The sequence below is a fragment of the Parasteatoda tepidariorum genome, chromosome 5, assembly GCF_043381705.1.
Source record: "Parasteatoda tepidariorum isolate YZ-2023 chromosome 5, CAS_Ptep_4.0, whole genome shotgun sequence".
NCBI lineage: Eukaryota > Metazoa > Arthropoda > Arachnida > Araneae > Theridiidae > Parasteatoda > Parasteatoda tepidariorum.
Window position 1 is genome coordinate 75150053 of NC_092208.1, and position 22568 is coordinate 75172620.

The 22568-nt window shown below is 27.5% G+C and overlaps 1 protein-coding gene across 1 annotated transcript in view; it reads right to left on the minus strand.

The window, feature by feature from the left end:
* The window catches only part of LOC107442170 (cyclin-G-associated kinase), a 45316-nt gene that overhangs the window by 16754 nt on the left and 5994 nt on the right, over positions 1 to 22568 (minus strand). The window contains exons 4-19 of the mRNA XM_071181080.1: positions 20914 to 21028; positions 20650 to 20789; positions 18727 to 18852; positions 18543 to 18632; positions 16933 to 17068; positions 15501 to 15647; positions 14090 to 14309; positions 13952 to 14004; positions 12020 to 12291; positions 11525 to 11658; positions 10572 to 10685; positions 9534 to 9614; positions 7445 to 7562; positions 4660 to 4739; positions 3139 to 3320; positions 2970 to 3062 (exon numbers count right to left, since the gene is read on the minus strand). Coding sequence (XP_071037181.1) covers positions 2970 to 3062; positions 3139 to 3320; positions 4660 to 4739; positions 7445 to 7562; positions 9534 to 9614; positions 10572 to 10685; positions 11525 to 11658; positions 12020 to 12291; positions 13952 to 14004; positions 14090 to 14309; positions 15501 to 15647; positions 16933 to 17068; positions 18543 to 18632; positions 18727 to 18852; positions 20650 to 20789; positions 20914 to 21028 — 2101 coding nt within the window. The remainder of the gene's footprint in view (positions 1 to 2969; positions 3063 to 3138; positions 3321 to 4659; positions 4740 to 7444; positions 7563 to 9533; positions 9615 to 10571; positions 10686 to 11524; positions 11659 to 12019; positions 12292 to 13951; positions 14005 to 14089; positions 14310 to 15500; positions 15648 to 16932; positions 17069 to 18542; positions 18633 to 18726; positions 18853 to 20649; positions 20790 to 20913; positions 21029 to 22568) is intronic.

Below are 22568 nucleotides of genomic sequence, written 5' to 3' on the forward strand. Positions count from 1 at the left end.
GGACAACTTCAGCATCTCTGGAAAAATTGCTTCTTGCAGTGGATTCCCGCCCATGTGAACCTAGAGTTCAATGAAATAGCTGATTTCTTGGCTGAAAATGTCAGAGATCTAAATCAAAATTCAATCCCAGCCACGTTGGTAAATGCAAATGCTTTTGCAAAGTCAAGACTATTCACCCCTTTAAAAATCAAAGCCCACGATCAAATAACTAATCTTGACATCGATAGGAAGACAGCCACTACTCTCATCAGACTAAGAACAAAACATCATAAAAACATGAAAATTTCTACAGATAAGACTAGAAAATATCAAAACTGTGGCAACTGTCTTAATGTGGAACTGACACCATATCATGTTTTTAACTGCCCTGCAGTCGCTGCAGGCCTTCACTTCTTAAACTACCCCACAGAAGAGGATTTGTATTCTTTTAATGCCATAGAAATAACAAAAACTATTCAAGCACACCATGAAATATGATTCAATAGAGGATATGACACCAACCAACCAACCAGGAATGAAGGTTGAGAGAATATTTTGTAAAATTCATATTAATTTGTTACCTACTGACATGCTTCAAAATCAAGCATTATTTAAGTATCAAGGATAAACAGAAATGTTTTTTGAATTAAAAACTGAAACTTGAGGTAATATCAAAAGTTGGATAAACTTTTATAAATTTTCAAATGACATTGAATCGTTAATTTCAAATTCTATAAACAACAAAATATCAATGTTTTAAGACATTTCAGTAAATTAAAAAAACTTGGCTCATCTTTGATTGAAATGACAAATGAATATTTAAATAGTGAAAATGAAGTATAAATTTAATGGTTAATTAAGCTGTTAGTGTATTTCTAACATATAACTTTGAAGCCATTTTTTTTTTCTAAATTAAGATATGCCAGTTTATAAAATCTAATGTTCTTAGAATGAATGTTATTTTGACAAATTATGGTCATTTACTGAAAAATGGTTTTCTGAAGAAAAAGTACATATTAAAGTAACCTCGAAAGTACTGTGGAAATTAAAAACCTTTTTAATGTGAATAAAAACTAATACAGTAGAGTACTAAATATCTGCGCTGATTAAGTTCACCCAGTTTGCGTAAAAATTTGGAAAATGGAAGAATTTTTAAAAAAATTATAAGGAAAATAAAATTTGTGTCTCAAAGAAATTGAAAATTAATTTCCCCCTCTCATGTTACTAAAAAAGGAATAAACTCGTTCTTTAACAAGATTACCTCTGAACCCACTCTCATTGAAATAAGGCAAAGCATATTAGCAAAAATGGATCTTTTCCATGGACAAAGCGTGAAGAAAAATAGAACCACCCTGAATAGCTTTTGCATGATTGAATTTTTAAGTACTCGAATTCAATCTCAAGGGTTCAAAGGGTGATCACAAATATGCTAATTAATTACAGCACACGATACTTTAAGTTACGAATTCATGTATATATATGTACTTTCTTTGATCAGACAAATATTTTTTCGACGGATTTCAAATTTTACCCTCAAAATATACAATCTGAGACACATGATCTTAATAAATTGGCCAGGAGAACAATCAAAGTTAGGACCTCTCAATGTTAATACTTTGAATCAGACATAAAAATGTACTTTCTTTGAATAAACAAAAATCTTTTTTCAATGGATTTGAAATCTTTACCCTTAAAATATAGGTGAGCTACAATCTGAGAAACATGATCTCAATAAATTGGTAAGGAGAGCAGTCAAAAGTTTGGATCTCTTATTGTTAATTTTACTTTGAATTAGGCATAAAAATGTACTAAACAAATATTTTTTCAATAGATTTGAAATCTTAAACCTCAAAATATAGATGAACTACAATCTGAGAAATATGATCTTAACAAATTAGTCAAGAGAGCAGTCAAAAGTTTGGACCTCTTAATATTAATTTCACTTTTTTCGTATTTCGCCATATCTTGAGTAATTTTTGAGTGAATTGAAAAAATTTTGCACACAATCTTGAAACTTATTCAATTCCAGTTATTCCATGCAAAAAATAATTTTTTATTAATTTACTTTATATAAGTCGAAAAAATATTTGAATTGTGAAGTATAAAAAATTTTTATATAATTTTTAAGAATGTAATTTTATTTGGCAAAATAAAAAATTTGTACTTTTATCGTTTGTGATGGAGTAATCCTATTTGAGCATCTAAAATATTATATCCAATTTAATGTACCAAATTTAAATTTTGATTTAAAATACTAAACAAATACATTGTATTATTCTATTCTCAAGCTCGGTCATCACTTCCTTTAGCCTGTAATTACCATTAAAGCGTTTATAAATTTTAGGTTAGTAAGGACATTTTACTTAATTTCACCTTGCAGGAAACAAAATATTGTGACTTTTGTATAAGTTCCACATATTTTTGACAAAGACTTATATAAACTTAACAATAACAAAAATGCACAATAATGTTAAAATTAACTCATAATAGTTGAGGATGATAATAAAAGCAATAAAAAATCAAAATTCTTTCTTCATCATCAAACATAAGTCAACGGTTACTAAGAACAAATGTCATTTGAGTGACCAGGGTTAGATGGTAATGATGCAAAGTGCAAGTTAAAATCAGCAAGTTAAAATAGGGACAAGTTAAAATCAGCGCAAAGATATCTTTAAATTGCAGTGAAACGTAAAAAACAACTCAGTTTTGAATTTTCCTACGTGTGCTGATAATAAAAATTTATTTTTATCAGAGTTTGTAGAGCATTGAAAGAGATTGAACTTAAAAATAACCTCTGCACTAATTAATTAGCATGTTTGAGGTCACCTCTTAGAACCAGTAAGATTGAGTTCTAGAACATGAAGATCCTATCATTAGATTAAAAGATATTCAGGGTGGTCCGCTTTTAATTTTAAGCACTGTACATTGATTTTATACTAAAAAAAACTGTAGATTTAATAATATAAAATAAACTGAAAAGATTTAAGCACTTACAAATGATTCTTTCTCTTGCCAATTTAGTGAAGCTGAAAACTCTTTTGCAGTAACATTTTCAGGTTCCTGTCCAGGTTTGCTGAAATGTGCTGCAAAACAAAATAAGATTAAATGCTTCAAGTTCACACAAAGTATTTTTTATGTTATGCAAGCATATGCTCTTACTTAAGCATGCATCCATTTCTTCATCAGTATTAAACAATAATCTGGGTTTTGGTTGCATTTCAGCAATTTCCTTCCAAACAGGTAAAATTTCTGGCTTCTTCTGATCAGAAACTGCAAGCCCCAAAGTCACAGAAAAGTTGTCAGGATAACGGTCCAATTCTTCAATGCCATCTAGCTCATTTCTATGGTTATTTAATATTTTAACGTTAAAAAAAATCACACAAAATAAAACATGAATCAAATAAAAAAAAATTACATTTAAGACTTTAAATCTTCAATTACAATTAAATTCCTTCCGATATGTTTTGCAATTCTGCCTTTTTTTTATTCTTCTCATTTTCTGCATTAACAAAATATTAAAACAAGCGCAAAGTTTTTAAAATTTTGTATGTAACAAGATCAAATAAAGATTCAAATATGTATAATAATTTTTTTTTAAATTACTAAATTTATCACAATTGGTGCGAAATTAATTAAAATTTCCTGTTTAATAGGCTTCTAATGTCTTGTTCCCTCTCAAGGCAAATTCAAAACGATCAACTGCCATTGAACCAGTTAGAAAACTTCTTTCAATGTTTTAATAATAAGAACTCAGATGGTGACCTAGTGTTATTTAAGACATTTACACATTTTTCTTCTTATAGTTTATTATTAGCTTAATAATTATATCTTGCAGCAGCATCATAGTGGACTGGAGATATAAGCTTACTAATTCCTGATCTAGTATATTGTCTATCACTAGATGCTGATAATGGTTTAGCACTAAACAATCTGAGTTTTTCAAATTGATGATTAAAGTTTCAAAAACATAACTTTAAAATAAAAAATTTGTTAACTAATTCCCAAAGAGTGCCTTTCAATGAACAAAAATGTTCTGAAGTATTCATTACTTTTAATAAATAACAATATGGCATATATATAATTCTACATATGATAACAAATAAGGCCAATCCATTTTGTCTGAAAAGGAAATATAATAATACTCAAACCTATAACATTTTTTACAGTAGATTAAAATAAACAAAGAATATATGAGATAAGCCTTTATTTTGAAAGGTGTAAAAAACCATTACTTTATCAAGAAATTTAACCCTGTTAAATAATGATTATAAATATAATAAGAAATTATCTAAAATTACTATTATAACTCTTTTTTTTTTCAAAAACTAACTTTACTTTCTACCACTTTAAAAAAAAAGGTAATTGTATGATATAAGAATGTATGATAAATGACTAATAAAACTTACTTAGATCTTTTCCTTTTTAATTTGAGTGAGTGGCACCTCTCTTTAAAAACAACAAAAATCTTCTCCCCCTTTTTTAATTTACTACCTTTAAATGACAATTTTCGCAATTTATCCATAATCAATAATTTGATTAAACTGGATTAAACAAATTCAGACAACAAAGCAACTGCCACACAAGATTATGTATTACACTAATGGAAATGCCGACCTTCAAATTGACCACCACACTTGTTGTTTGCAAACATTCTTTTCAAGACATGGATTGTTTACTCACCTGCTGTAAGTCATGGACTGGGTTCCTGGAGCTATAAATCCTGTATTTAACTGCAGCTGCAAAATTTTGAAAGCTGTAACCTAAGAAAGAAAAAACGAGCTATGTTTAGATGTAATAAAACTCCCTTTCACTCAGAAGATAATTAGAAAGTGAAAGCAAAAGTAGAGTAGTTCCAGCCACATTTAAAATAAAGCAAAATGTTGAGCTGTTTTTTATTGCTTGCACAAGCTCATTCAACTAAATTTGCTGACCATGGAATTTATACTATATTTATAACATAAGTATAAAAAAACATTAATAATTATTAAATTTAATAAATAAAAAAAAAGTCATTTTTTACAAGATAAAGGTTATCTTACAAATAATGGTTAGGAGTATCCTTTGTTAAAGACACTTTTGGAAAGAATGCAATCAGATTTGTTAATAATAAATTCATGCGACTTTTAATTAAGTTATAAAAGTATGAAAAGTATGAAAAAATTATTTGAAATAAGTAAAATATTATTAAATGTGCACATGAAATGTGAGTAAAAATATATTTAACTGTGATTATTTTTAATTTACAACTTTGTAATTTGTTAACACACATAATACAATTCGGAAATATATTTGTGCTCACAGAAACATAACTTAGGTACAACTTTTAAGGTCAAGCAAAAATGTTATTTTGGTAAAAATAATTATTTCATTTTTAATTTTTTCCATTTAATAATTTTACCATCTTTTCAATCGTATAACTTTATAGGAGTTGATGTTTTAATATTTCATTGGATTGCCCAGAAAGTTTTTGCAGACTTTGAAAGAAAACTGAATAGCAGCACATTTAAATTATGGTATATATTTAATAATTGGTATAAGTGTTATTTTGTTCCAAAGAATTTCTACACTTTTCAGTAAACTTTAAAATGTCATTGTTCCAAAATCTCTCATGTTTTTTAAACAAAACAAAAAATTCCAACTTACGCTTTTTTTTTCTTTTTTTTCCCCCTCAACTATAAAGGACTCATGCATTTTCAATTAAGGGAATTATGTAATAATCCAAGCAGATCAAATTCTGAGGGCACAAGGTTTAATGAATATGGTAAATGTGGTAATAAATAGGAATTGTACAGTAACAACTTTTGTCAAGTTAAAGATATATAAAACTCTGCATTGACCTGATAAAATGGTCCTTTCTGATTTGCGATTTTTTGAATATTTGTACAATCGCTGTCATCAATTTCTTTATTGAGGAACAATACTTTTCTGAATTTATTATTCAGAATCTGATTACATATTTTTCAATTATTCTGATCCAATATAGTAGATGTGGTAATAAATAGGAATCACACTATAAGAACGTTTATCAGGTTGATGGTACATAAAGCTTTTCATTATCTTGATAAAATAGACCTTTTCACTCTGCTATTTTTGAAATGTTTGCGCAATCGCTGTCATCAATTTCTTTATAGAGGAACAATACTTTTCGGAATTCATTCCTTCAGAATGCGTTTACCTATTTTTCAATTATTCTGATATACAGGGATGAGAGTAGTCAGAGAGTAAAAAAGAGGAAATCCAAAAATGAGTATATATATAATATGTAGAACCTATGATGTCCAAAAATTTGACAAAAAAAGTGTGATTTTTAAACCATGTGATTATAAATCCCGATGATTAATTTTAAAATTGTATGAATATGAATCACATAAATATGAATCACGATGCATAATTTTTTAATCGCGTGAATACGAATCCCAATGTCTAATTTTTAAATCACATATAAATACGAAAATCAATGCTTGATATTACAATTGGATTTCAAATTCACGTGAATATGAATCGCTTCATAGGATTTTAAAAACGCATAAATACAAATTGCGCTATTGGATTTCTAAATCTCGTAAATAAGAACAACATACAATATTTAAATCACGTGAGTAAGAATCGCAATGAGCAAATTTTAAATCAGGTAAATATGAGCATCGATAATTAATAATAAAATTGCAATTTTAAAAACAAGTAAATACAAATCGCAATGTTGGATTTGTAAATCTCGTAAATAAGAATTGCAATGTACGATATTTAAATCACGTGAATAAGAATCGCAATGCACAACTTTTAAATCAAGTAAATACGAAAATCGATGCTTGATATTAAAATCACGCGAATAAGAATCAAGATATTAGCACATTCTGGACTTGGGATTTCAAAAAGGCTTGTTTGTATTGTTTTTGTTTAGCCATAATAAATAAAAATTTACAAGAACAATTGAATGAGCAAATAAATATTTTCCCTGCAAATCCGACGCTATTTTCTTTTATTATTTTGTTTGCTTTCCTGCCAGTAAACAGGATGCAGCAAGACGTCTGAATTACAAAAATACGAGATATCTGGCGAGCAGGAAAAAATAAGAAAAATCTTATTTTCTGCATGTATAAGCAGAGAAAATAGCTACATAGATTCAATTTTCTATTTATCTTTGAAAAATCGAAAATAGAAAATATTATTTTATTTGAAAGATTGAATTTCCAGAAAAAGCAAAATATTTATTTTTTAAAAAAAACAACAACAGAAAAAACTTTTAGGGAAAAAAGCAGAAAAATCTAATCTCTGGATATATTCAGACTTGTTCTTACACTATCTAACAAAAAATAAGCTCAAATTTTCTGCACAACCCTCTGATACAATGATTCTAATGAGCAGTAACCAAATATTATTGATTAGAAGATTAAATATTTATACAATGAAAAAAATTGTCAAGTGTACTAATTTTATTATATAAAGCACATAAAATATAACACACCTTTCCTTGAACTTTTCCTCCAAAAGTGGATCTTGCATGATACACAACAAGCGTCACATCACCAACTACAGTTGTTTTTATAGGAATTCTGACTTCATTATCATATGCATTGAAATGCCTACAAAGTATATACACTATAAGATTTTAAATAATAATATTAGGTAGATTTTATTGAAGTATTTATTTTAGGGTAGGTAGGGTTTTTTTTTTTATAGCAGAAAATTTTTTTTTATTAACAGATTTTTAACTTAGTAAATCATTTAAATACCAGATAAATTTTGACATATTTAACTTTAAATACTTTTTAAAAGTTAAGAAAATTGATACACACTTCTTCCTTAATACTACTATAATTCATCCAAGAAAAAAAATGAAAGTAAATGATGTTGCTCAAAAAGTAATGATATCATTGTTTAAAAAGAAAAACCCTTTGCAAGTTTATGAAATTTGTTTTCTAAATAAGCTTATCAAAATGCGCTTCTTAAACTATTCAGAAAAATTGTTTTTGAATTATTTAATCATATATTTATAATGCTAAACACACAAAAAAAAAGTTTTTTACAAAAATAAGTAATCAAGAAAAAAAAGTTGACGAAAACTTAAAATAATACATAGCAAAATCTGAATTAAATAAATAACAAAAATTTTGCAATATTAAATGCAATAAAATAAATTTTTGATCACTACTTTAAAGGTAAGTCTAGCTTAGTTTGAAAAATACAATCAAAAACTAATATTTTTTTTAAATATTTTTATTTATCTTTGTATATTTTGAGAATAGTTTTTTATTTTATTTTATTTATTTATATTTTTTTAAAAACTTATACAATGGAATAAAATTGCCTTCATAGATTCTGATTAAAGCAAGGAGTTTGTTTTGCTGTTCTCATACTTTCTTTATAGTGTTATCACTGGAAGAATCACAGAAACTTAGAAAAATAACTTTATAATAACTTATTTTGCAACATAAACCTAAATTGGAAGAAAAATAGGTATTTACACATTCTGATTTTAGGCAGAAGTGCATATTTCTTTTCACAATGAATAAATAATTAACAAAATGTATAGCAAGACTTTCATTACATAATCTAAAATTAAAAATATTCCAAAACAAAATGAAAAGTTAAAGCGAATAATAATTAGAGGAAGCAACAAAATGTTGAATTTTTTCATCATTTAAGTCTCTCTTTATCAGCATTTTTAAGAGTAATTATTTTTTTTTATTTATCATACGACTTTATTGAAAATCAATCCATATATTACAGGCAACATATACAAGAGCAAGAATATGAGTATTATGAATACACAACAATTAAAATACGCGAGCAATAAATGAGAGCAGTGAAAATTAAAGATAACAAAATCAAAATGAACTACAGTAAAAGGTGTCAGACGAATGGAGACACGAAAGTTCTGCAGAGAATTCATTATGCTTCTATCATCCTAATATAACTTGAGAATATTGCCATTACTTTGAGATTCTTTATAAAGTCCTATGCATGATATAAAGTGTTCAGCATTAATTTTACCTGCTCTGCAGATGTGATTATTACTTGTTGGAAGGATGCCGATGTTGTTTAGAAGTTCTGCTAAACAATCATGACCCGTTTTAAGTCTAAAATAAACAATGAATTACATACAGGATGTATGACTATAGTCTTTCCAACTCTCTTGGATCTTAGATTCCTTTGGATAGTAATTCGTACTTTGTTCTATGTGCTGTGTTAATTTTATTGTAAATGTGCATCTTTGAAGAATTTGTTAAGAGTGGAAAAGTTAGCTGTTCTTTCTGCGTACCCATCCTTGCTAGAGAGTTGGCTTTCTCGTTACCATCTATACCTACATGTGACAGAATCCACTGAAATACTATTACTTAAATTATTATTTTTAAGAGATTTGATTAGTTGTTTAATATGTGAGATGATACAAGATTCGGTTCGGTGGTTTGTCGTAACTGTTTAGTCTTAACTATATATGTTTTATATTTAACATTTTTATTTTTAAAAATTTATATATAAGATGTTGCAAAAGCAATAAAAAAATTTCATGATTACTATATAAATTGTAAGAAAAGAAACATAAATAATACCTAATTCTCTCATATTCTTGAGAAGTAGTGAAATTTCTGGTTTCTCCCACATAAACTTCAACAAATGGCCTGCAACCATCTCTATAAAATAATGGGTGCTTATCAGAAAAAGAAGGGGGGGGGGAGAATCATTTTACAAAAATAATAATAATAATAAACTTACAAAGTACAAAGAATAATCATTCAATATTTAAAAAAAAATAAGTACATTAAATTCAGCATATAAAAATTCGAAGTTAAAATATTTTTAAAAATTTAATTTAAAATTTTCATTTCTCACAATACATGTCAATTAAACCAATTTCCACTCTTAACATTTAACAATAATGAAATTCAACAAACTATAGCTTTTTGTCTGTAACTAAGGTTTTTATTTTATTTCTTACGAATTTTCCCTATTTTCATACCATATTTAAATATTAATGCATGGTTTATGTACGCATGGTATGTAATGCATGGTTTATAAGTATATAAACTTTACACTAATATTTATAAGTTTATAAACCTTATTTTTCAAACAAGAATCCCATACAACATATCTAAATGAATTAATTTCCAAACATTTTATCCTTTGAAACTTTTGATGAGTACAGAATGAACTAGTTCACACTAAATTTTCAATCAGTTTCACTAAAATTTAGCAAAATAATTGTTCCTTGGTCAATAGGAAAAAAAAAAGGCTTTCCAAGTTCATAAATTTAAACAACTTCTAGTTCATGAGGATAAAAATATAAAATCAATTTATGACTAATGTCTAAACTGTAAGCTCAACGATAAACTCAAGAAGAGAAAAAAATTCATTGCATAGAAATGAGTGATTAGATATTGTCTAGACTTATTGTCAACTTAAAATTGATCATGTTTGTAATTGTTATTTATTTTCCTTCATAAACAAATTAATGAAAAAAAGGTACTAACACAGCTGTGGTTAAAATAATATGAAGATTTAATTTCAGTAAGCATATGTAAGATGTGGTAAAATATTAGATAAAACAAAAATACAATTTAAAAAGCTATAAAGTGGAACTTAATACTTACTTTAACTTAGTAAACAAAGGAACTGGCTTTAAAACAATATAGTTAAAAGTAACAGGACTAGTATGTGGATAAGTTGGTTTATCGCTCACTAAGTCAGCTACATACTGTATATACCTACAAAAAATGGATTCGTCATATTTATTTTCAATAACACACTGTTACAAAATTATTTTAATGAGGTATATTTGCCGGTAATTTCTTTCCGTATGAGCTAAATGTTGTTTAGAAATTAACCAAATAATTAGAACTTTTAGTAGAAAATTATTAAAATCTTTTAATTATATAATTATACAGTTCCATAACATAAAAAGATAAAAGAATGTTGATAGGAATCATAAATGTCAATAAAATATTGTGTTTGCTTCAGAAAATTATCAACTACACTATTGTATTCATAAAATAAGCCATAAATTTTGCAGTAGTAATTAAGTGGTATCAAATGGGAAAAAAAATTCTCTTGCACAAAAGTTAGCAACAATAAAAAAATATAGGGAAAGACCAAAAAAAAAATAATAATAATAATGTGTTACCACTGATTTCTTTTTTATAAGCTTTGACCTTTTACCAAATAAACTTTCTTGCACATGCATTGAAACATATTCCTAATAAAACTTAGACAGTATGTTAGCATAAAATTTTTTTGGTCAAATTTTTGAAGTCTATTTACAGTTTTATTTTTTTAATGATAATATTCTCTTTTAACTAACGTACATTCATTACTCCACATAAAACTACTACCACTTAATCAAGACATCAACCAAATAGTTGCACTGTACGAAAAAACACAATCTTTCCACCTGCATGCTTTTTTAACGAAGGCAACTAGTTGAATTATATTATTACACAGAGAAACAGTCTACACACTCAATTTTTTTTTTCTATTAGCAAAAGCAAAACTCATAGAGGCTCATGTGGACGTCTAAAAAATTTTTCACAAGCTGAAGAAAACTTACCTCAATTGAGAAGGAACCATATTAACACAGCATCTTCGAAGAGCAAACAGTTGAAGTGCTTCTTCTGGCCTTTTAAAAAGTTTACAAAAAATAAGGAATGCGCAAACAAGTACAGCAGATGATGATTTCCCATCCTAAAAACAAATAATATCAATTATAACAAACACAGATATTTAGCATTAATTTATTAAATTACAAAAACCCAGGACTCCACACTTACATTTAAAGCTATTGTTTCTTAAAGCTATTGATTGTGTTCAGTTTTGTGCAATTTCTTATTGTTGCTTAAAACTACTTTATTGAAGTTCGAATGCATTTTTAAAAAAATCTAATTCATTTTAATAAATAATACTCAAAAAGTAAATTTTTTGTTTAAAAAATTAGGCTTTCTTATGAAAGAAGTTTGCATGATTTTTTTGATTCTGAGATAATTAATTAGAACACAATTCTGCCCATTAAATAAAAAAAGAAGAAGAAATTGAAGAGCTAACTTACCAAACAATGCACAATGCAGACATTTTTAGGATCTTTCTTTAAGTATGCATACATATTTCTGCAGAGAGAAATTAATGTATTCAAAGGAGGAGATTTCTTAGCCGGCCAGCCAGCTTCACTAACTTTAGCATTAAACTTTACAGAGGAATATGCACGTCCAGAAACATTATAAATGGCATAGTGTTGAGGATGTCTGGAATCTAAAAGACCTCTAACATCATCCACGTGATTGCGGTAAGCAGATTCTATGCCTTCGGCAGGATATGACATGACTGAAATGAATAACATTAGTAAGATGACTGCAATATTGGTTTGTTTTTAAATTTCTAAATATAATGAAGAACACCAAAAATAATAGCTATAAGAGGGTGATTTCATTAAATCCATAAATTATTTCTCAAATATAGAATAGTATCTCAAAATTATTAAAAAAATAGCATGTTCATATTATATTATTATTATAATTAAACAGCCGACCGAATTCTGAGTTTACGACTACCAATGTTCAACTCTGTAGCCTTGTAAGTTCGAGCCCAGTCCAGAAGACAATGGAACTATAGGGTCAGGTAAAGGGAGATATTTGGCTTTGTGGAAGATTTTTTGATGGAACTAATCCATATTCGTGTTATATGGCCAAGAAAACCACGAAAACCTCTCACGGGTATCTGACAAGGCAGAAAGACTCCAACCCATGAGACCTACCACCAGACCAGAGTGAAATTTGTATTAACTAGCCATCATTTTGGGATTCAAACCCCGATGACCCTATTGGGTCACTCCTGAGCTACCACTGCTTTCCATATTCATATTAGCAAAAATCAGCAATAGTTTGGTCAATACCGAAAAAAAACCATAGTGCATCTAAGCAATATAAAAGCATCATGAAAGGTTAGAGGAATGCACTGTTTAATATTACAATCCTTTCTGCAAAACAAAGAATTTTATCATACAAATTTTCAAAACTAGCAATAAAATATACCAACAGATGGTGTCACAATATGATGCTAAAAAAATATTAACATGTTGCAAAACTGCAACAAGAATCTTTTCAAAACAACTGTTTGCAACAATAAGATAGTTAAAGCTGAGAGAAAATGCCCCTCTGCAGTATATATGTTTGTAAACTTAGTAACTAGGTTTGGAATCAGTGAAACAAAAATTTTCCTACTTTCCTAGTAAAATACAACAAACAGTACATTTCTTTCCCCTTCCAATTTTAACATAAATTTTTCAGAGGAATCAATCAAATATGAGACAAGCTGTCTCGATGCCCAAGAATTCAAGATTCACTTTGCAAGAAAACTTCACCATGGGATCAATAAAATATATAAATTGCAAATAAAAAAAAATTCAAATTATACATAAATAATATTTAGAAACTGTAGCGATAAAATATTACCTACTTAAAAACTTCATTTGCTTTACAAAAATATTAGTAGGAAGCAGTTGACATGTTTCAAGCACATTTATCCATTTTCAAGACTTGCCCAAAAGTGAAAGAAAAGAAGATTTGAAACATAAAATGAAAAGTTGATAACCAAAAGTACAAATAAAGGGAAGAAACAAAACTTGGATACTAATGTGGTTTCTCTAGTTTTTTTTCTTCTCACATTTATTGTTCCATTTTTCATTGGCAACTTTTCATTTAATATTTCAAATCACTTTTGTTTCTTTTCATTCATGCCTGGCAAGTCTTGAAAATGGGTGCCAGTTTTTGAGAGCTTGAAACATGACGACTGTTATTTCCTATTTATATATTTTTGAAGCAAAATAAATTTTTAAACAGGTAATGGTTCAAATAATTTATTTATTTCTGTTGCATTATGTAACTAAAGCAAAATGATTTTCGGTTCGCAGAAAGCTAAACAAATTAAAAACAGAACAATTTATCGAATAAATACCAAAAATATTCTACAGGCGTATAGCACTTACCAGCAACTCGAGTAGTAATATAATTGAAATCCAAATCTTGACGGGCAATAGACCTAAAAAAAAGTTTTTATTTGAAAAATTTACTCATCAAGCTTTTCAATAAAATTCTGCAACTTTAATAAAATTTAGAAAACTCACTGTTGAACAGTCTGCATCACTTTGGAAGACTGCTCCTTGAGATTTTTGAGAAAACTACCAGCCCCACCTTTCAAAGAACCAAATAAGCCAGCACCTGCGGCGGCATTGTTGTTCATCATGTGGCTTGTAGATTCAGCATTTGCTGATGGGGGTGGTGGTCTAGGAGGAGGAGGTCCAGAGCTCATTTGTTCATTTACAGGATTTCGATTAGGGATATGACCTACAGGATTTTAACGTAGAAATAAATAAATAAGAAATTATATTTATAACTATATTACTAGACGAAAAGTTAATACTAAATTATTTATTGAGGTATCATGTATGAAATAATTTTTTTAACTTTCTAGGGAAAGTAAAATGTAATTTTAAGTCATATTTATTTGTTCAAAAATAAGTAATAATACTCATGAAATTTTATGTATCAAGTTATTTTTGTAAATAATAAAAAAAAAATTTCAAAGAAAAACACCTGTTTATTAATTGCTACTGCATGCCTGTGGAGATCATTAGTTAGGAAGCACAAATCTAACCCATAGGGCACCAATGCTTTAGGCAACTTCAAATTCTCACAAACAAACAGTCATAATATTGCACATTTGGCTAAATTGTGCTTTCATTTTACTCTTTTGTCATCTGAAAATTCAAATTAAATCACATATAATTTTTCTATTACTCTTAATTTCAGAAAAGAGCAGAAATTTCTTTTTTTTTTCTAAAAGGAAAAAAAATTTAAAGCAGCATTTTCTATAAATATGTTGCAATTTAAGATACAAGAGCCTCCCCAGATACCAAGACACTTGTCTTTAACAGAAGAAATTGATTGTTTCTTAGGGATAACAATGAAGAGTAATAACCACTAACCATTTATTTTACACCCAAAAAGTCCTTTTTTAAAAAAAGATTGCATAAGAAAAAGGGAATTGTTCACCTTGTTCAATTATTCACGAGTCATTGCTTGTACATAATAATTTTTTTAGTTAATTTAGAGCGATCCTCAGTAAATCAGTTTTTTTTTCTTGTTTTTTGACAAATTTAATATATAGAGCTAATTTATCTGAAAACTAATGAAAAATACAATATTTTGCTAATTTATTATTGAAAATTTACATGAACATCTACTTGATTAGTTACAATATTTAGATTTTAAAAATCAAATCCTTTTCATCATGAACAAAAAAGTAAGTTGTGTCAACCAAAAGCAAAACATTTATATCTCAATATTAGTAATAACATAGTAAAAGTGATAATCATTTACAAAACTGTTTAAAGTGCAGTTTTCTTTTATATTTGTTCTTTTTTTATTTTAAAAACATTATTCACAAATAAAAAAATAAAAAAATTTTTAGAAAAAAATGAACAAAATTTCAACTCCATTTTGAGGTGGAAAATCAACATGAAATACAATACTTACTGGGGCTAGGTGCATTGTTGCCTAGTGGTTGTCCTAGGTGAAGAGGTGCATCCAAATTTGTGTGCCTAGCATCAGCGATTTCATTCAGCCTTTCCAGAATTTCTTTAACACTAGGTCTGTCAACAGGATTAAGTTGCAAACAACCCTCTAAAATAAAAAAAAATTTTAATGAACAAAACTTGTTATTCAAAACATACAAGCCACATTTTTTGCATAAAATTTATTGTAAATTTTTTAATATTACAAAATTATTTAATATGACTTAATCAAAGACTGTTTTTTAAAAAAAACAAGCATTTCTTCTATATTGTAAAATATCCTAAGAGAGAAAAATTTATGGGTCAATACTTTTAAAAACTAAAGAGACTATTTTAACTTTACATCGCATGTGGAAAAATTGTCTTATAAATCACAGTGTTGCCAAGAGGTGGAAAAATAAGGTTAGTGTTTACAGTTGAAGTAAGAAAAACTCTATGCGATATATATCAGTTGTCTTTATTAATTCAAAATTTAATTCTAGTGTGTAACTTTTTATTTTTTAAAATCAATGAAACTAAACTAGCTTAGTAATGAGCAAATTTATTTTAGTGATCCACAAATATAATTTAAAGAATGACAAAAATTCCCATACAGATTCTTCAGTTTAAATTGAATTTGACCATGAAGCAATAAATAATTAGGGGAACTTTTCGGTTAGGCGGGCACAAACAAAAAGTCGCCAAAAAATTTAGACCTATGCCAACTTTTACTAATTTTATTTATTTTTATAAACAAATAAATTAAATAAAATAAAAAAAAAACTTTAAAAACGTAGTTAAATTTCCTTGTGCCCAACTAGCCACTTTTGAAACCGCCAGATATTCATCATCAAGGCAATGAGAACTCTCGGAGCATCTCTCAATACTCCTCGTGTTTTTAACATGTAGAGTACTGAAGTTATTTTTAATGTTATCAGTCTAATAAAATCTAGGTCTTCAACTACATTGGGTTGCTAACAGTGTCCTCATGAAAATGTGTTTTTAATATGTTCACTCCAGATAGGTAACGGGTTTTTATGCTCTAAATCTAGACAATTTCCAGCAAACAAATAAACTTGGTTTTTCTTTCACATATAAAAAAAATTACAAAATTTAAAATTACTTCAAATATTTCATTAAATCAGAATACCGAACTCAAAAGAGATTCCTTTGAATCACACAATTACCCAGAGAATTAAGTTTTTTTTTTTTATCAATATTTCGTATTAAGACATAATATTAATCGATGTAATATCAAAAGCAAAAAAAACTTTTAATTAAAATTCTGAAAATAACATTTTGTGTTCGAAAGAACACACACTTAAAAAAAGTTCTTAGTAAAATAGCATACAAGCAGTACTTCATATATATTAAATGTTTCTACTAACTTAGCCATTAGTATCAACAAAACTTACTTATTAAATCATGCAAAACATCATAATCTGTTACATTTGGTGGAATGTTATACTTAGCATTGAGTATTCTAAGCTTAGCCGAATCCTCAAACGGATGTTCTCTGAAGCAAAGCAGAAATAAGATGCACCCTAGAGCCTAATCAGAAAAAATCTCTTGTATTATATTAACATTATGAAGTAAAAATAATAAGAATTTACAATTTAAGTATATAAATATAAAGCTATAAAAAAAATACAAGCTCCAAGAAAAAAAATTAAAGTTTAAATTTTTTAATATATAAATATATATTTTTTACTAAATATAAATAAATTTTTTAATATATGTAAAGAAGTACAAAGTAAGCAAAAAATAAAACAATTTTAAATGTTTTTCTATAGCATGCTATAATTCAACATTCATTTTTAATTATTTTTTCTGCATGATACTTAAATCAAGTTTTATTTTAGAACGTAACCTCAGTTTACCAAAATACTTGCACTGTCTTATTGGTTATTATAAAGACAGTTTTGGCAATCAATTTAATTTGCCTCAATTTTTTTTTCTGTTGAATTAGTTTTGATTTTTTATACTATTAACATAATTATCCATATGATTTCAAAATATATTAATTCAAAAAATAACAAGACAGATATGAAATTTATGAAATCTGTGGTCTTCATTCTATTAAAAAACAATAACACACTTGGACAGTTAAAACTGAGTTATGTAAAGATAATAAAAATTAATTTCATGCTAGTGCTTACTTTCTTTTTTTAAAACATTCTTGTTTTTAAAGATCATGCCAACCTATAATATTTCAGGTATTTTAAAAGAATTAATACCTTACTGCATGTAAAACTGAGCAATGTATAACAGAAACAGAATATAACTATGCATTTTTGTGAAGGCTTAAAGAACATGCAACAATTGATGTATAATTTTAATTTTCAAATTGTTTCCATTCCCGCACTACAATCCCGTACATAACATATGAGATGTAACAAGTGCTAATATCTACACAAAGTTAGATGGTAGAAACTTTTTAAAATTTTTCTCATATGTCTGAATAACATGAAAGTTATGTTGCAAGCCAATTTCTTAATTTTATTAAGTCTAGAGCTTAGTTATTATTTTTATATGTTAATGCATAAAGTTTATTCCCTTTGTGAATGTTGTAGCGGTACATGCCTCCTCAATGATTTGGAAAAAACTCTTCTCGCCATATAATTTTAATAACAAAAAAATTTTCAGGAATAATTATTGATTTAAAAATTTAAATTCAGTTAATTTAAAAAGATTAAGCAATTAAAAAAATCAATCCTTTATCAATATATTTTTTAATATCTGAAGAACAATTGTAATTGCGTTTTTTAATTTCACTTCTGCCAAATATTGGTTACCTATAGCACCCCTGGTTCGCTAGTAAAACAAACTGTTAGCATATTGGTACATTAAGAAGTGTTAATTTTTGGTGCACTAACAAGAAAAGAAATTGAAAACAAACTGAAGCTGTTTCTTTTCATAATAAAAAAAAAAAATATGAAAAAAAAATACTTTTACAATTTTTGACATTCTATTTCTTTTCAATACATTTAACTTAAAAAAAAGTTATAAAATATACACAACTCACCCACACATCCATAGCCTGATTAATTGGATAATTATTATAAGTATCAAGGATCTCAGGGGGTCTGTACATAGGGGTTGTATTTTTAGACATCTATAATAAAAAAGGAATGTATGTACTGTATGAAAAACACTCTTTTGTTTTAGTTCAATAAAACTAAAATAGAAAAAAACCATGTATGATTTACCTCATCCTCAACCAAACTGCGCTGAATAGCACTCCAAGTATTATCTGGATGGCATGATTTTGTAGTGGCACTTCCAAAATCACATAACTTTACTTTACCATCAGCACTCAAAAGTAAATTTTCAATCTAAAATTAATTTTAAATATCAACATATTAAAATATAAAGTGATCTTAATTATAAAATTCAGAAACTGAGTATATGTTAAAAAGCAATTCCCTAAATTAGGAATAATGTTATTTTTGTTGTACTTCACGACATGTTGAAACGATCTATTTTAATGACTATATCAAACTTGTTTTGTTGGCACTTATTTCATTTTATTCACAAAACATATGTAGTTTAATTTAACAATAAAGACAACAACAGTATTTAGATATGTAAATGCATTTGTGCTGGTAAAAAACTCTGTCATTCCAGTTATTTTGCTACTCTATTCTGACTCACAAAAGGATTTTTATGTATATATTTTATAAGTTAACTTGTAAAATAATGGTAATAATGTCAAATGAATCTTATCTCTTGTTTGCCACGCGTTCATAATAGATTGCTGGTTCTATAAAGATCATGAAGTGCAAGTCAATTTATAAAATAGTCGACTTGAAGAGTGATTTTTGTTCGATTACATTGGGAATGTTAGCAATTATGAACATTCCACAAAACAACTTGAATCAAATTAACTACTTATTCTTGCTGTCAATTCCAAGTTTAAGTCTCAATGACGTGTAAAGATTAGATTAAATTTTGGCAAAGAAATACGATATTCCTTGACAATTCCTAATTTTGTTTTCTTCACTCTAAATCAAATACTTTAACAAGTTTTCTCTCTGTTGAATGTTTAAATTTTACTGACTAACACTATATATATAATACGTAAGAAAAAACATAATTATAATACCAACAAAAATACAGTCGAGGCTTGATATAAAGAACACTGCAGTCCAAAGAAAAATGGACATTATAGCATGAGGTCACTATATAGTGAGTACAAAAAACTAGAGCAAATAATTAAACATAACTCATATATACTAGGCTTGAGCCGTGGTGGCTTAAGGGTTAGAGCGCTCGCTTTTTAATGAGGTGACCCAGGTTTGAATCCCACCGATGGTTAGTCGATACGAATTCCGCACCGGGCTCACACCTATCACAATGCTGACATAAAATATACTCAATGGTAGACAGATCATGGGTTAGAGTCCCCTTGCCGCTAGGCTAAATGCGGGAGGTTTGGCGGTTTTTCCTTTCCATGTAACACAAATGCGGGTTCGTTCCATCAAAAAGTCCTCCCCAAATCCAAATTTCTCCTAATACTTGATCAAGAAGTTTCCTTATCTTATGGATCAGGTTCAAAATTACAAGACTACAGAGTTGAAAATTAGTAGTCGTAAACTCAAAAATTGGGTTGAAATATCATACCAAAAAAAATAAAATAATAACAGGCCTATTTTGACAAAAACCACCCTCTTCTTTACCATAGATTACGCCTAGAAACACCTAAAATACAAATAAGTGGTCCTGGCACTCTTCTTCATTCACTGAGAATTTAAAAAGTTTCACATTTATTGACTGGCGACACCAAAAGAAATGGTAATTTGAATCATTTCCTTCAAACTTTTGTCAATACATGATTAAGAAAAGTATTAATGTTTTACAGTGATTTTCCTTAAATTAAAAAAAAAAGCAAAATTGTCTGCTATATTGGAATGAATGGTTTAAGTAGGATGTTTAAGTGGAGAATAAAATAGCAATGCACCTATGGAAACGAGACGGAATGAATAATTCGTTATAGCGGAAGGTTTGCAGCAATGGAAAGTCCTATTAAAGAGTGCAGACTTACATTTATTCAGATTCTTTGAAAATAAAATATTATAATATAAATTGACATTAATATTTATTTTAAATCTACAAACAATATAAACATATACCTTAAGATCCCTATGAATAATAGGTGGGGTTTGAGAATGCATCTGTTGAACAGCTGAACATGTTTGGTAAAATATTTGAACAACCTGTGCACATGATAGTGGACTTTGCCTAGCATTCAAAGCGTCGACTAATGGACCTCCTTTAAACATAATAGAATAAAATTAATAAAAAAAAATTGCATTTTTTTTTAAATAATATATTTTTGTAGTGAAAGTATACATAAGGTATAGAAATAAAAATATGTTGAAATAAGATTAACATACCTGTGCAAAGTTCTGTCAGTAATAAGTATTCTGTTTTACCATGTTCAGAGTGTTCTTTCTCAATCGATGCTGCAGCATTAAATTGAATGATATTGGGATGACCAGATAATTTTGTCTTTCAAAAGTAAAGGATTTAATAGAAGAGAGAAAATAAAATCTATATAATATAAAATTTATTTCGTTATAAAACCGATGAAATTTCTTTTCATGGGTTGGCAGTAACATAAAACAAATCAATTAATGATATTTCATTATTCCATATTTTAAGTTAAATTTTGTTATAAGTTTAGGGAGCAAGAAGGGGAGCTTCCTAATATAAAGAATGATCTATAAAAAAAAATCTATTCAAAATTTTATGCTTAAAGACAAAATTACTTCAAACTTTTATAATACAGTACAGAAGGTAACCGATTATCCGGAACGTTCGGGATTATCGCAATTCCGGATAACTGATTTTTCCGGTTCTCTGAATCGCTACAAAAAGCCGCTTATTTATTGCTAAACCCAACTAAAAAAATTTCTTTTCGGAAATAATCTTAAAAAGAAGAAAAAACGATGAAGGAATACACTAATGATTATTTCCAAAATGATGGTAAGGTAAACATCTTTCAAAAAAGAAAGAAAAATCCTAAAATCTTATGAGGAAAAAAAATATTTTTTTTTTTACAAATGACGGGAAAATTTATCGAATTTTGTTCCAATTTTTTGGTTTTCCGATTTCCGGATAACGGGTTCTGTACTGTATTAGTTTTATAATAACAATAATTATAAGACACTCTAATTATTGTTACACATAATAATTATAATTATTTATAATAATAATAACAATTTATAACAATTAACAATCTAGCACTTAATTATTCTAAAGTAAAAATAAATTATATGAGCCGCTCAGAAGCCAATGCGGTTAAATCCATTTTTTGATATTTTCTGATTTTTGGAAAATTTGATGAAATAAATAACAATTTTCTTAGTTATTAAAGGATTTACTCGTTGGTTACTTTTTTCTAGGTTAGACAGCCCTTTTTCTAATAGCTTCTGAATATATTGTATAATAATTTCAGAAGCCATTATTGTGTTGATGTGTAAAGTCCACCTTTTATCAATATTTTTTTACATAAACTTTGAAATAAAAATTAAATTCTTCTTCTTCTTTTGATATTTGTTGGTAACACTGAAAAACAAGAAATTCATAGTAACTCAGGGTTAAAAAATATAACTCAACCTATATTATATCCTAATGGCAGAACAGTTTCAAGAGAAACAAAAAAAAAGACATCATGTGTTTATTAAAGTATATACCTCCAATTAAACACGACTTTTACAGGACATTAAGGACAACACGTGGAGATCAAGATTTACATTTAAATAACTCAGAAGAAGATGATGTTTGTTATGATGAATAAACATAAAACTTATGACAATAAATGTTATTTTATTATTTTTACATAAATTTCTTATCTTTTTCAGCTGCCAAAAGGTATAAGTCCTAAAATTTTTAAGATGCTGTCATTATTTCAATAAATACTTACGTTTTTATTTACACATCCTGTACATATCTCGTTTTTTTGCAGAGTTTACACCTCGAAAAAAGACTTTATACACTTTTCTAATTAAATTAATAAACCAAGAATTTTAAAAACTAATGTATCAAA